Raw genomic sequence first — 15,155 nt, 5'->3', positions numbered from 1 at the left:
CACACCCCCTTTTCACTGCCAGGAATTGTAATTCTGGCTTGAGGAGCTCCAGCTTTCTGCTGGCCAGTTTATTTCACGATCAAAATCCAGTGTCGATTTGGTTGTCTCATATCAAATCTGCCGGAAACTGTTGGACTAGAAGCAAACTAATTATTATCATTGTATAGCAGCAGAGAGAGTAAAACACAGTAATAGGTTCTTAAAAGGTTGTCACAACTTGAAGTGAAATAGGCTACTCTTGAACAGCTTTATCTATAGCCTCAAGGGCTTTAGTCCTGAAAACTGTCAAATATGAAATAGGATTTTAGATCATGGGAGTTCTGGCTAGCTTCTAGGGGCGCTTTAGCCATTAAACTCTCCCTTAGACCATTTCATCTGGAGGATTTGCTTTAAGATTATAAAAAATATGGAAGCAAATGAGCTTTTCTTATCAAACATTCCATTTGGGTGCTCCACATCAGACCTGTTCTGGCAAATAAATGGAGGACACCAGTACAGACTGTTACATTTTCTTGTTTAAGTGCCTCAGGAGACATTTTTTTTTATTTCACAAGCATTACTTTGGTAACTAGAGTTTTCCCTTTGGAGAGTGTCAGTTTTAAGCAGCAAAAGCTGCTAGTTATTACTGATAGCCACTGAAGTCATTCCACAGTGGCTGCAAGCCCAAGGATTGCTCTTTGGACTGACCTGTATTGGGTATAGCGTCTCTTGCTAAAAGCCTGTTATAAGTTAAAATAGTTTTGACAGTGTTTTCAAGTGCATATCTTTGTCTCCAAACATAATTAGCGTGCAAAATGAAACCCTTAAAGTTCAGGCTTTGTGGCTTAGACAGCAGCTCCATCTGGTGCTTGCTAAAGGTGTTTGTTTCATCTCTTGGTTTCATGCAGCATGAATGCAGATGTACACAGAACTTGTAAAGGGATGTCAACTCCAACATGGGTTTCTAATTCACACAGCTCTGACATAAGTTTATTGTGTTCCTGGCAAATCTCATTTAGCAATTCTATTGATAATGTGATCACTGCTAGTCAACTCAACAGTATTCTTTTGACTGAATTAACTTATACTCAAAGTGAGGAATTATTTTTAATATTTCATATTTCTTGGGAAAACAAATATACTACTTCACAGAAAAAACTTAGCCCTCTCTTATCAGGGGCAGGTTTAACTTGATCAACAAAATATTGTCTTCAGTGCCATATAGTGTTAAATCCATACAGGCAATATTTTTAAAAAATTATTAATGACTGTTAGGAATGATTCAAACTACTACTAGAAGTTATATCTGAGTAATAGAATTACATGTGGTTTGTTTATGTATTTTTGAATTTCCACAGTAAACATACAACATAAGAAAAAACTATCTAACAAAAGAAAAAATAATTTGAAAACAAAACGTAGTGTAAGTAGCTATAGCCTTATATCCCAGTTCTAGATCTTTGATTCACTGTGTGAACTTAGGAAAGTCACTTTCTCTTCAGGACTTCGGGTCTCTTTCCATAAAACAAAAGGATTGAGCTAGGGTGCTGAGGTTTGTGTTATCCCCTCTTTTCCTGTCTTGTCAGCCTCAGCCATCTCCTGTGTCTTTCCCCAGTATTATTCAACAGTATCTGATTTCTCCCATCTTAAAATGAGAAAATCCTTTCTGGACCCCCATACTCCCAGCTCTTTCTTTCTTCAGCTTTCCACCTAAACGTTCCAAAAAGTTATCCACCATTGCTCTGTTACCTCACTCTTCAGCTCACTGCAGTCAGGTCTCCATCCCACCACTGCACCAGAAAGTACAGTTCATGCTCAGGTCACTGATGAGTTCATGTTGCCATGTCCAATGGGACATGTAAGTCTTTGTTTTCCATTACCTCTCAGCAGCAATTGAAATAATTGCCTTTTCCCCCTTTTAATGACATTTCCTCCTCTGGCTTCGTCTCTTCACACCTTGAATGTTACTTTTCTGTTTTGCAGGGAATTATCCTCTTCTTTCTGGTTCACACACCTTTCCAGATCCTTATCAGTCTTCTTTTTTGGCCTAGATATTTCTCTACTAGTAATTCTCAAATAGACAAGAACCACAGAATTCTATGTTCCAGGACTCCTGAATTCACCTGTCTATTTTATTCTCTGCAGGCTCCAAAGTGTGGACCCTTTCCTCAAAATCATACATCCTCCATTGCTCTCTGTCTTAGCAAACAGTCCCATACATCACTGGAATAAACTCAAAACTTCAACACTTATGTGCTCCAAAATCCATTCACTCCTTCATCCACCTTTCTGTGGCTTCCCTGATGCCATACCCTAATCCAGATCCTCATCAAAACTTTATTTGCCCAAATCAGCCCTTTCAACAGTCTCCTGCCATCCATCCTGTTCTCCAAAGTTCATTTTCTGTCCTGCAGTAAAAATGTTTTTTTAAAATTAGCTTTGCTGAGGATTAATTTACATATAATAAAATTTACTTTTTTATTGTATAATTCTTAAGTTTTGTCAATGAGTGCAGTTATATGACTACCACCATATAATGTTTAAATTGTTTCCAGTTTTTGTCTACCAGTTTCAGTGTAAATAGAAGTTTCCATTTATCTTGGGTAAATACCTAGGAATAGGATTGCTAGGTTCCAAGACAAGTTTATGTTTAACCTTTTAAAAAAACTGCCAAACTGTTTTCAAAGTCCTTGAACCATTTGAATCCCCATTGGCAATATAAAGTAGGAGAGTTCCAATTGTTGCACGTTTTGACTAGCCTGAGTCAGTTTTTATTTTTTTTTAATATTTATTTTTTAGTTGTAGTTGGACACAACACCCTTATTTTATTTTTTATTTACTTTTATGTGGTACTGAGGATCGAACCCAGGGCCTCGCACATGCTAGACAAACGCTCTACCACTGAGCCACAACCCCAGCCCCCAGTTTTTACTTTTGTTTTAATTTTATTTTAATCATTCCAATAAATGCATAGTGGTAGCTCATTGTAGTTTTGATTTGCATTTCCATGTGGCTAAGGATTCTTAGATCTTTCATGTATTTATTTATATGTACACCATTATCTTTGGTAAAGTGCTCAAATCTTTTAACAGGTTTTTATTGGGTAGGATTTTTTTGTTGAGTTTTTAAAATTATCTTTGGTAAAGTGCTCAAATCTTTTAACAGGTTTTAATTGGGTAGGATTTTTTTGTTGAGTTTTTAAAATCCTTTGTATATTCTAGATACCAAGTCTTTTGTCAAATAAAATTTATTTTACAAAAAAATTCTCATCTGTGGCCTGTCTTCATTCTCCTGTTGATGTCTTTGGCAGAGCAAGCATTTATTTTGAAGTTCAAATTATTGGTTTGTTCTTTCATACTTATGTGTTGTATCTTCAAACTCTGCCTAACTTAAGATTGCAATGATTTTCTCCTTCATTTTCTTGTAAGTTTTATAGCTTTATATTTTATACTTAGGTCTGTTATTCTTTTGGAGTTAAATTTTGTGTGTGATGTGAGGTGTAGATCAAGGTTCACTTTGTTGTCTGTAAGTATCTAATTATTCAGCTACATTTGTTAAAAAGACTGTCTTTTTCTCTTTTGTCAAAAATTTGTTGACTATACTTATGTGGGTCTATGTCTGAACTCTATTTTTTTCTGATCTATATTAGGGGTCAACAGCAAACTTTTTCTGCAAAGGACCAGATAGTAAATATTTTTGATTTTGTAGGCCAAAAGGCACAGTGAAAGATATTATCTAGGTACTTGTGTAAACTATTTAAAAATACCGAAGCATTCTTAGCATAGGGCACAAAAACCAGGGCAAACTAGTTTTGGCCTATGGGCTATAATTACCCCCTCATCCCTCCCTATTCCCCACCCAAATTTCTATCCTTCCACTAATAGCACACTGTCAGGATTACTATAATTTTATCCAAAGACTTAAAATCAAATAGTGTGAGTTTACCAACTTGTTCTTTTTCTAAATTGTTTTAACTATTCTAGTTCTTTTACCTTTCTTTCCATATAAATTTAGCTTATTGTCTTCTTCCAGAAATGTTGCTCTGATTTTGATTGGAATTATGTTGCCTCTGAAAACCAATCTGAGGAGAATTAACATCTTAACACTATCTAAAGAACTTAGTAAATCTCTCCATTTAGGTCCACTTTGATTCTTTTATCAGTGTTTCGTAGTTTTCCCATATGGGTTTTAGATTTTACACATATTTGTTAGATTTATACCCAAGGATTTCATGGTTTTGGTCAGAGCTGTATTTTAGTTATTGATTTCTCACTGCTCTTAGGATAAATTCTTTAATCTTAAAAGGTTAAAAACTTTTAAAGATTAAAACCTCTTGGTCCCTTCTCTTTTTTTAGCCAAATTTTTTGCTACTCCCCCTCATTCACAATGTTCAGGTCTCAGATTAGGAGGAAATTATTTTGTGTTTGTTTATTTAATTTACTAAGCGGTATAATTTTTAGAATATCTAAAAGAGTAAATACATGTGTTCGAATAAAAAAATTGAAGAATGTATTTTCATCTTACTGGGTCATTGGGCTTTCTGTGTGGACTTCTTTTGCCCCTTAAGTCTGTAATTCTACTAAGACAGAATGCTTTATAATTATTGATTATAAGGGACTTTGCTTTGTAATATTAGCTTTAAAAAACATATTTTCATTCCTTAGAAACATACTGAAACTTGGCACGCACACACACACACACACACACACACACACTCACACACACACACACACACAAACTGGCTTTCTGACCAAACTAAGGATCCTGTCACTGTCATTATACACAGTTGAAGTTAAGCTTTCTGTTTATTAAAATAGTTTTTATAAGCCTATTACCAACTTTATTATAATAGTCAAAGTAGAAACATAGAATAGTAGTGGTATTCTGTGAAAAGGTCTATAGCTATTTTAGTCAGTTTTTTTCAGCGATCTGACAAGAATAATTTAAAGAAGGAAAAGTTTATTTGGGGCTCACAGTTTAGAGGTTTCAGTCCATACATGGCCGACTCCATTCCGTGGCGCCTAAGATGGAGGCAGAACAACATGGCAGAATTGTATGGTGGAAGAAAGCAGCTCAGGACATGGCCACCAGGAAATAGAGTTTACTCACCAAGAACAAAATATATACCCCAAAGGCATGCCACCAGTGACACACTGCCTTCAGCCACAACCTACCTGCCTGCAGTTACCACCCAGTTAATCCATTCAAGTGTATTAATGCACTGAATAGGTTAAAACTTTCATAATCCAAACATTTCACCTCTAAATTTTCTTGCATTGTCTCACACTTGAGTTTTTGGGACACACTTTATCTAATCCATAACAGCAGCTGTGAGCCTAAAACAAAAGAGAGCCATAAGATTCATTGTTCTAAACCTAAAAAAAAAAGTACATTTAATCACCAGTGTTTATTCATTATGCTAGACCTACAGAGCTCAAAAACTAATGGGGGAACAACTAAAAATGAAAGCACTTGTTCATAAAAGCATATCTAAAAGACTTTAATAATCCAAAGAGAAATGAGTAGCCCAGGTGAAATTGAGACTATAAGATAATAAGTTGATTTTCAAGACACAGGTAGAAGGGAGGCAGGGACCACATCTTCAAAGGTAAGGGGCTTGCATTGTATCCTGTAACTCAGAGGTTCTAACACTTCATTGCACTTAAAATTACCTGGAGAACATGTTAAAATTTCAGAATCCTGTGTTTTTCCCCCAAAGATTGACTGAGTAGATCTACCGTGATTGCCTAAGTGAGCTAGCACCACCCAGGATGCACACTGACATTTAAGAGCTAATGCATTTGGTAAAATTGGTTCACAGAATAGTTTTTAAGCTGGTTAATTTGATGATTGTAGTAGGATTTTAGAAAGTTAAATCTGATAGTAGTGTAAAATGGAATCATCTGAGATTAAAATGCAAATTCTGATTCATTAGGTCTGGAGTTGGGTCTAAGGTAACTGCATTTCTAACAAATTCCCAGGTGAGGCTGGTATTGCTTACCTGAAACCCACATTTTAAGTAGCAAAGGAAACAGAGGCTATACTAGAGTGGGTGAGACTACACATCATGGAGATTAGTTAATAGCCTATCACATTTATCCAGGCAAAAGAGAGTGAGTATCTGATAATGGCAAGAATGGGTTGCAATGAAATGTAATAAAATAAAAATTACAAGATAAAATTAATACAACTAACTTAGGGAGTTTAGTAAGGATTGGAGTTAGTAGGAGGAGGAGAGATGTCAAAGATGATCAGAAGGTTGACATTTAGCTGTCTAGGTAGATGGTGATGACATTAGCTGTAATATAAGATAAAGAAAGGGTGAGAGGTGGCTTGGGATGTGGAGGAGGACTGGGTAGAGGAGAGAAGTTACTTGGAGTTGAGAAATGGGGTAGCCAGAGGAGGATTCGTTTTGAATGCTTTGAATTCAAAGAGTCTGTGAAATAACTAAAATTTCAAGGGGTGTTGGAAGAAGAGGAACTCATAAATAACTAATAAATATTAGAGAGATTGATTGATAACAGGATGAGCAGTGTCAAAGTCATTTCCAGGTGTTTCAGATGTAGCTATTTGGTAGACCACTTGACCTAGCAAATTCAAGGCCACGGGTTGGATCTCTAGCAATACAAATACACACACACAACACACACAAACACACACAATTTCCAAGAGAGGAAGGTCATATCATTGCCAAAGAGATAGCAAGCCAAAAAGAGTGCAGAGTTCTAATTAAGAGGCTCACTTTCTAAGTTGCTGATTGGCTAAAGGGATATTATGAAGCCTCCAAATTAGCTCATCTCTTAATCTTTTAATTTAAGGAAAAGTTTAAGAAGGAGCCAGTTTTTTCAAGTCATTCATAATGTTAAGCCTTATAATCCCTTTTTCATTCAGATTATTTTTTCCTTTTCCCCCCACAGATTGATTATACTTAGAAGAGCTGCTGTAATAACATAGGGGAGGTGAAAACTAACAGATGAAAGTTTTGCCATGCACTGAAAGAAAAGCATTGTCTGTGAAGTTCTATTTTTAAAAATGTCTGCTTGTAACACCTTCACTGAACACGTTTGGAAGCCTGGTGAATGCAAGAATTGCTTTAAACCTAAAAGCTTACACCAACTCCCTCCAGACTCTGAGAAGGCATCCACCACCCATGGCAATGTGAAAACTAGTGCCAATCACAGTAATAACCACCGTGTCAGGAACACCGGAAATTTCCGGCCTCCTGTGGCTAAAAAACCCACTATAGCTGTGAAGCCCACTATGATGGTGGCAGATGGGCAAAGTGTATGTGCTGAGCTTAGCATCCAAGAACAATGTGAGAACAAACCTGTCATTGTAGGGTGGAACCGAAACAGGACTGCCTTGAGTCAGAAACCACTTAACAATAATAATGAAGATGATATTGAAGGATTTAGCCATGTTCCTAAGCCTTATGGCAACAATGATAGTGCAAAGAAGATATCAAATAACAATAATGGGCTAACTGAAGTGTTAAAAGAGATAGCAGGTTTGGACACCAACCCTCAGATAAAAGGAAATGAAACAAACTCCAGAGAAACATTCTTAGGAAGAATAAATGATTGCTACAAACGATCATTGGAAAGAAAGCTTCCTCCAAGTTGCATGATTGGTGGCATCAAGGACACTCAGGGCAAACATGTTAGTTTGAGTGGGAGCACAGAAGTAATCAGTAATGAAGGGGGACAGTTCTGCTACCCAGAGTTCTCTAGTGGTGAGGAGAGTGAGGAAGATGTACTTTTTAGTAACTTGGAAGAAGAACATGAGAGCTGGGATGAGAGTGATGAAGAGCTACTGGCCATGGAGATTCGCATGAGGGGTCAACCTCGCTTTGCTAACTTTAGAGCAAACACTTTGTCTCCTGTTCGATTCTTTGTGGACAAAAAATGGAATACCATCCCCCTTCGAAATAAGTCACTCCAGAGAATCTGTGCTGTAGACTATGATGACAGCTATGATGAAATCCTGAACGGTTATGAAGACAATTCTGTGGTTTCCTATGGACAAGGAAGCATTCAGAGCATGGTGTCATCTGACTCCACATCACCAGATTCTTCTTTAACAGAAGAATCACATTCTGAGACAGCCAGTAGTTTATCCCAGAAGATTTGTAATGGGGGGATGTCTCCTAATAACCCAGGAGAGTCTAAGGACATGAAGGAAATTGAACCCAATAATGAAAGCCTTCCTGGTAATAATCTGGAGAAGGAATCATTACAAGCTTCCAAAAGCCCAGTTAAAGTTCCAGAGACACACAAAGCAGTCCTTGCTCTCCGATTAGAAGAGAAGGATGGCAAGATTGCTGTGCAAACTGAGAAGCAAGAAAATAAAGCCTCTACAGATATTGCTGGACAAGCAGTAACCATAAACCTCGTCCCTGTAGAGGAGCAAGCAAAGCCCTACCGAGTTGTAAATCTGGAACAGCCATTGTGCAAGCCATATACTGTCGTGGATGTGTCAGCAGCCATGGCCAGTGAGCACCTTGAGGGCCCTGTTAATAGCCCCAAGACAAAAATCTCATCTTCTACTCCAAACTCCCCAGTATCTTCACCTGCATTGACACCAGGACAGATAAATGCCCATTTCCAAAAATCCAGTGCAATCCGATACCAGGAAGTGTGGACTTCCAGCACCAGTCCACGACAAAAGATCCCTAAAGTGGAATTAATTACTGGTGGAACTGGACCAAATATCCTGCCAAGGAAAAATTGTCACAAATCCGCACCTACTTCACCCACAGCTACAAACATTTCCTCTAAAACCATCCCTGTTAAGTCACCTAATTTGTCTGAAATAAAATTTAATAGTTACAACAATGCTGGTATGCCACCTTTTCCAATTATCATTCATGATGAACCAACGTATGCTCGGAGTTCCAAAAATGCTATTAAAGTTCCCATTGTTATTAATCCAAATGCATATGACAATCTAGCCATCTACAAAAGTTTTTTGGGAACAAGTGGAGAACTCTCAGTGAAGGAAAAAACCACAAGTGTAATAAGCCATACTTATGAAGAAATAGAAAGTGAAAACAAAGTGTCTGATGCCACTAGCAAACCCACTGAATGTCCCCAAGCCAAAGGGTTTTCAAACAGCACAGAGCGTAAAAGGGGCTCCGTGGCTCAGAAGGTTCAGGAGTTTAACAACTGTCTCAACAGAGGTCAGTCTTCCCCACAGAGAAGTTATAGTTCCAGTCACAGCTCCCCAGCAAAAATCCAGAGAACCACTCAAGAGCCTGTGGCCAAAACAGAAGGCACACAGGAGCCTCAACTTGTGGACAACAGTGGCAGCAGCAGGGAGAAAGCAAGCATAGTGCTTTCTCAGATTGTGGCTGCTATCCAGCCCCCCCAGTCTCCTCCAGAAACACCTCAGTCTGGCCCTAAGGCCTGCAGTGTGGAAGAGCTTTATGCCATTCCTCCAGATGCTGATGCTGTGAAGAGTCCACCTAAGGGTACACCAGTTCGACCCAAGTCACTCTTCACATCTCAACTTAGTGGTGAGGCTGAAGCACCTTCAGCCACAGAAAGTCCTACCAATAAAGTACAGAAAGACCCATTCTCAAAGCCAGTTGCCTCCCCTCCTTCCAAATTAGTGAGCAACCCCCAAAGTGAGCCACCACCTCCCTTTCCCCCGCCTCGCTCTACTTCTTCCCCTTACCATGCAAGTAACCTTTTACAGAGGCATTTTACCAACTGGGCCAAACCAACCAGCCCTACCAGATCAACGGAAGCTGAATCAGTTTTGCACTCTGAAGGCAGCAGGCGGGCAGCTGATGCAAAGCCTAAACGTTGGATCTCATTTAAAAGCTTCTTCCGCCGTAGGAAAACAGATGAGGAAGATGACAAAGAGAAAGAACGAGAGAAAGGGAAACTGGTGGGCCTGGATGGCACAGTCATCCACATGCTGCCTCCTCCTCCAGTTCAGCGCCATCACTGGTTCACAGAGGCAAAAGGAGAGTCCAGTGAGAAGCCAGCCATTGTCTTCATGTATAGATGTGACCCTGCCCAGGACCAGCTCAATGTGGATCAGAGTAAAGCCAGGGCTGACCAGGCAGCAATCACCGAAAAGGGTAGAACAGAGGATGCATTACTGCGGGACTCAGAAAAGAAGAGTAGTCATTCTTCTCCATCACAGATTCCTGAGAAAGTTCACAGGTATGTAAAATAGACTGGCAGAATATGGGAAAAATTTTAACACATTTTCAGGTGTTATGTTTTTTATCTTTTAAGATTGCATAAGAGCCATTCCTGTTTGTAAGTAGCACTCTGAGGCCATCATGCATCTTTATAACTGCATTCCAAGATTAGAATATTATTGAAGTGATCTTATTGCACTGAATAAGGTTTATGGCCCTGGATCTCTAGCTAAAATAGCCTGCTGCATTCTAGTGAATACAGAGGGACTTTAACAGAAAAGAACAAACCCACAGCACCATAACAGAAATAAAGAATACATCGTTCTGAATTGCTGTGATGGTGTGAGGAAGAAACAGAGTCAAATGAATGCTCTTTCCCTCACTGTAAATGGAATAAAACTGCATATGCAGTTCAGTTTGGCTTTCACCAAGGCATTATCTCTATACATATTACTTTATTTTAAGGGAATCTTTGGGTTTTTTATTGCTGCCTCTTTCTGTCCTCCTTTCAAGTGTTTTGGAAAAATGGGGAGCAGGGACGAGCAGTTTATAGATATTTAACTTGGAGGAGAAATATGAGTAGGTTATCGAGGTTGAGATCCTTATGGTATGATCCTCAATTCAGCTAGGCAGATTGTATGCTCATGAGATCTCTAGGCACTAATTTATTTTATTACCTTAATAATTTGTCATTGATCTCCTACTCTGTGTGTGACATGTCCCAAATATTTTTCTCAAATCCTATAAAATTCCATAAGAATTCTATAAGAACCCTGTAATGGTTCTTCATATAAGGAAACTAAAAATCAGAGAAGTTAAGAACTGACCAGAGTTGCAAAGCTAGAACTTGTCAGAGCTGAAATTCAAACCCTGATCTATGTCATTCTCAAGATTATATCCTTTCTAAAGCGTTGCATTATTAATGAACACAAGATCAAATAAAGGGCTGAGGATATAGATCAGTGGTAGAGTGATCACCTAGCTTTCATGAAGTCCTGGGTTCCATTGTCAGCACACCACCACCACCACACACATGCACAAAACCAAACAAAATTTTCCTGTTTGGGCTTGTGATCATTCACATAAACATTTATATTCAGGAGGTTTTTCTTTCTCGTTTGTATTAGAAACAAAATTAATTAACTGCCAATAAAAAAGGAGGTTTATTCCAGGTTTTTGACAAATAGGGATATGCCCTGAGTCTTTCATTCTTCTGAGTCCTTCTCCCTACTTACGTAGAGACAGATAGTAAACCTTCTCTACCTGACCAGACCTTTTCTCTGGCAAAGACATGAACCTCTGATTATTGGGGCAAATTCTCTTACCAGTTTTTCTTTAGAAAAGCATAAATAAAAATGAAGTGAACAGTTAATATCTTTACTTTTCCTAACAAAATGCTTGGGTGTTTATATGTATTCTTCATTAAAATTAGCCTTTTACATACCTTCAAATAGTTATCAAAATGGTAGCAAGTCTCTGTTTTCCTTAAATGCATGTAATAACAAAGTAACTAGAATAGTGGTAGTATATTCCTGAAAAGAATAATTTTGTCATCAGTAGTGGAAAATTGTATTCAATTTTTACATACTTAGTGATAGAATGTTTTAAGCCAGTAGCAATAAAATTCATGTATTGCAGATTACCGTTTTGTTTAGAAAAGAAGCAATTTAAAAGCATTTGGTTAGAGTTACCTAGGAGGGAATGGTAGATAGGTCTTGCAGATCAATAAACAGCTTTACTCCTAATTAAGTACTGCTGTGGTGGATGTGTTCACACCTTGGGAGGCAGAGCCAAGGAATGATAGAACATTGGCCTCTCTTGTGAGGATGTGATCTCTCCTTGGTCTGCATTCCACTATATGTGGGCTTGAAGGCAGCCCAGACTCTGGGCATGGCAGACCCCTTACTATACAGCTTATGTTGTCACTGATTGTATTATATAATGACCAGTCATGTCTTCCAAAATTTATCAGCCCTTTATAGTTCACATAATGGATCCAAATGGCACAATTGAGTTGCCTCTTGATGCTCAAATTTGACCATGTTCATAATTATCCAGAGAGCTGTTGAAACACAGATTGCTGAGCCCCACCCCCAGAGTTTCTGAGGCAGAGGTCTGGAGTGAGTCCTGATACTTTGTACTTCCACAGGTTCCTGGCTAAGGCTGATGCTGTTTTCCTTGGGCCACATTTTATTACCACTGGTCTCACCACCATTCTAAAGATAACATTGCTGTAGTCTTAAGTGAAGCCATGATTGAAATATTAAGCTGTTCTTAGGGGCACACTGAAAATTTCTCATTTCATAATGTCCAGAGTAAGAAGAAAAAGAAGTATTCAATAGGCTATTTTTAACATTATGAAAAGCTTAATACATGATATGCATATTGAAAAATATACATCATTTGCTTTTTAAATAATTACCTCATTTGCTTGGATATGCCATTGGTATTTACTTGAAGCAACTTTGAGAGGAAAAACATTACAATCAAATGTCAACATTTGTGTTTCTGGCTTGATGGCAGTGTGATCATTAAATTACCATCACACGGCTGGGAACACAGTGCTGAAAGAAATGAAAATATGGTTTTTCTATAAGTAAATGAAGATTCCAAATCTAAACTGTCATAAGGAATGAAGAATGAAAAACTACTGTGCTGAAGGCCAGACCCCAGCCTCTGAAAGATGAAAAACTTTATAGAGCTTTTTATTATAGAATTAGATTATTTCTAATTTTATTTATTAGACTGTTCAGAAAATATAAATTGAGTATGTGCCTGTAACAAATAGGGGAAAGGACACTGCTGAAATCATGGATTTGGATTTGACTTTAGTCTCAACTATCTATCTGGTCCTTCACTAAACATAGTTATAATGATATCTATCACATAGAATTAATTTGAAGATTTCATGAGAACACATACAATAGGCTTAACACAAGGTCTGGCACATATTGAATGCTTTAAGAGTAGCAGCGCCTCTGCCCTCTGTGCAAGAAATGTTAAATGTACAGAGTGGTATAATACAAAGGGATTAAATCAGCTTGGAACAGACTTCTTAGAAATGAATTTGAAATAGGATTTTGCCAGCTGGTTGGGAAAGATATTACAGGCACAAGGAACAGTATATGCAAAGTCACAGCAATGAGAACGCAAACAGAAATAGAACATGTGACTAGAAAAGCATAATGGATAATCTAGAAGATCAAAAACAAGCTAAACTCATGGAAGGAGAGCCAGTGTGGGGTTGGGGAACGGTGGAAAAGGAGGAGGGTACAAGGTTTCAGTGATATATTGCACAATTTGGTAACCATAGTTAATGTAATGTATACTTCAAAATTGCTGAAAGAATTTATTTTAAACCTTTCCACCACAAAAGAATAAGATGATGAGGTAATGGATATACTAATCAGTTTTGCTTAATCTTTCTACAATGCAAATATATATATAAAACATTGCAATCTATAAGTATGTATAATCATTATTTATCAAAAAAACATTTAAAAATAGTCCAGTGGTTCTTAAAGTATTGTCCGTGTAAGGTCAAACAATGACCATACAAAATTCTCTATTTCGTAATAATTCTGCCAAAGTTGGGGTCTTGAATGTCACTGAAAGGCCCATTTTGTTAAAGGCTGAGTTATCAGCCTGTTGTCCTATTGGGAGATGGTGGAAACTTCAGGAGGTGGGGCCTAGTAGAAGGAAGTTAGGTCACTGAAGGTGTGTCCTTGGAGGGAATATTGGGACCCAGCACCCTCCTCTCTCTCTCTCTCTCTCTCTCTCTCTCTCTCTCTCTCTCTCTCTCTCTCGCCTTCCTGGCCACCATGGTAGAAGTTTCCTTTGCTACCTACTACCTGCCATAATGTACTCCCTCACTACAGACCCAAAGGCAGTGGTGCCAAGTGACCATGGACTGAAAACTTGTGACCAAAAGAAACCTTTCCTCCTTTTAAGTTGATTATCTCAGGTATTTTGTCACAGTGACAAAAAGGTAATTAACCCAAATATTAAGACCTTTGCTTTTCATTGTGTTGACCTTTGCACTGATAGTGCAAAAACAGTTGTAGATAAAATGACTTACACCTTAAAATAAATCAAAGCCATCACATGATACTGTATTAGGAGTTGAAGGGGAAAAAAGAGTTTCATTTAAGAATGCCCTTGATGAAGTAGTAAATTTTATTAAATCTCAACCTTTGAGTATCTTTTTAAAATTCTTCATTATTAAACAGGAAGTAGATATAGAGTACTTCAGCTGCATACACACAAAAATCACTTGTGAAATAGTTGGCATTGCAAAGGTTGAGTTAGGAAGCTTAACTAGCACTCTCTTTCATAGACCACCTTGAAGGAACAACTAGCAGATCAACTCATTGTTCAAATGAGTCCTGGCAGATATTTTCTTAAAAGTGAACATAGTGAGCCTATTACTTTTAAAACTTATATTTGACACTGTGACCATGACAGCTTCCTAATACTTAAGTATTTTTCCCATGAAATTTTTGGTGGAATTAGCAAGAGGTTTTTAAAATATTATTTAATGTCATGTGTCCACATTTGGAGGATATGCATAACTCAATAAACTATAATTTCCAAATGACCCCCTACATAATAATACAAAATTATTCATGAGTAAGGATCCATTCAGACTGCAAAGCAAGGCCAGTGGATTTTAATGTAACTAAATACAAAAAGTTCATTGATATGGTTTCAGATCTACATGGCAGCTAACCTTTAAGAAATTACCACTCATCAAGATAAGGTGCAGTAGCAAAGAATATCCACAGTTATCTAAAAGGCTAATAAAAATACTCCTCGTTTCCCACCTATAAATCTGGATGAGAACAGATTTTTTTTGCATATTCTTTAATTGAAGCAGTATATCATCGCAGATTAAATGCAGAAGAAAATATGAGAATTTGGCTTTCTTCTATTAAGTCACAGATGGTAAGAGATCTGAAAATGTTTTAAAGGTTTTTGTTTTGTTTTGTTTTAGTTTTTTGTTTTTGTGGTTCTGGGGATTGAA

At 37.7% G+C, this 15,155-nt stretch overlaps 1 protein-coding gene across 11 annotated transcripts in view; it reads left to right on the top strand.

Annotated features, from left to right (window-relative positions):
- The window catches only part of Peak1 (pseudopodium enriched atypical kinase 1), a 276,412-nt gene that overhangs the window by 192,184 nt on the left and 69,073 nt on the right, over positions 1-15,155 (top strand). For all 11 annotated transcript variants that reach the window (XM_078049235.1, XM_078049227.1, XM_078049236.1 and 8 more), the window contains one exon: positions 6,897-10,151. In XM_078049235.1, the coding sequence (XP_077905361.1) occupies positions 7,012-10,151 (3,140 nt within the window). In that variant the 5' untranslated portion in view covers positions 6,897-7,011. The remainder of the gene's footprint in view (positions 1-6,896; positions 10,152-15,155) is intronic.

The sequence above is a fragment of the Ictidomys tridecemlineatus genome, chromosome 5, assembly GCF_052094955.1.
Source record: "Ictidomys tridecemlineatus isolate mIctTri1 chromosome 5, mIctTri1.hap1, whole genome shotgun sequence".
In the NCBI taxonomy this organism is placed as follows: domain Eukaryota; kingdom Metazoa; phylum Chordata; class Mammalia; order Rodentia; family Sciuridae; genus Ictidomys; species Ictidomys tridecemlineatus.
Note: the sequence above shows the minus strand (reverse complement) of the source record. Positions and strands in the feature narration are given on the sequence as shown.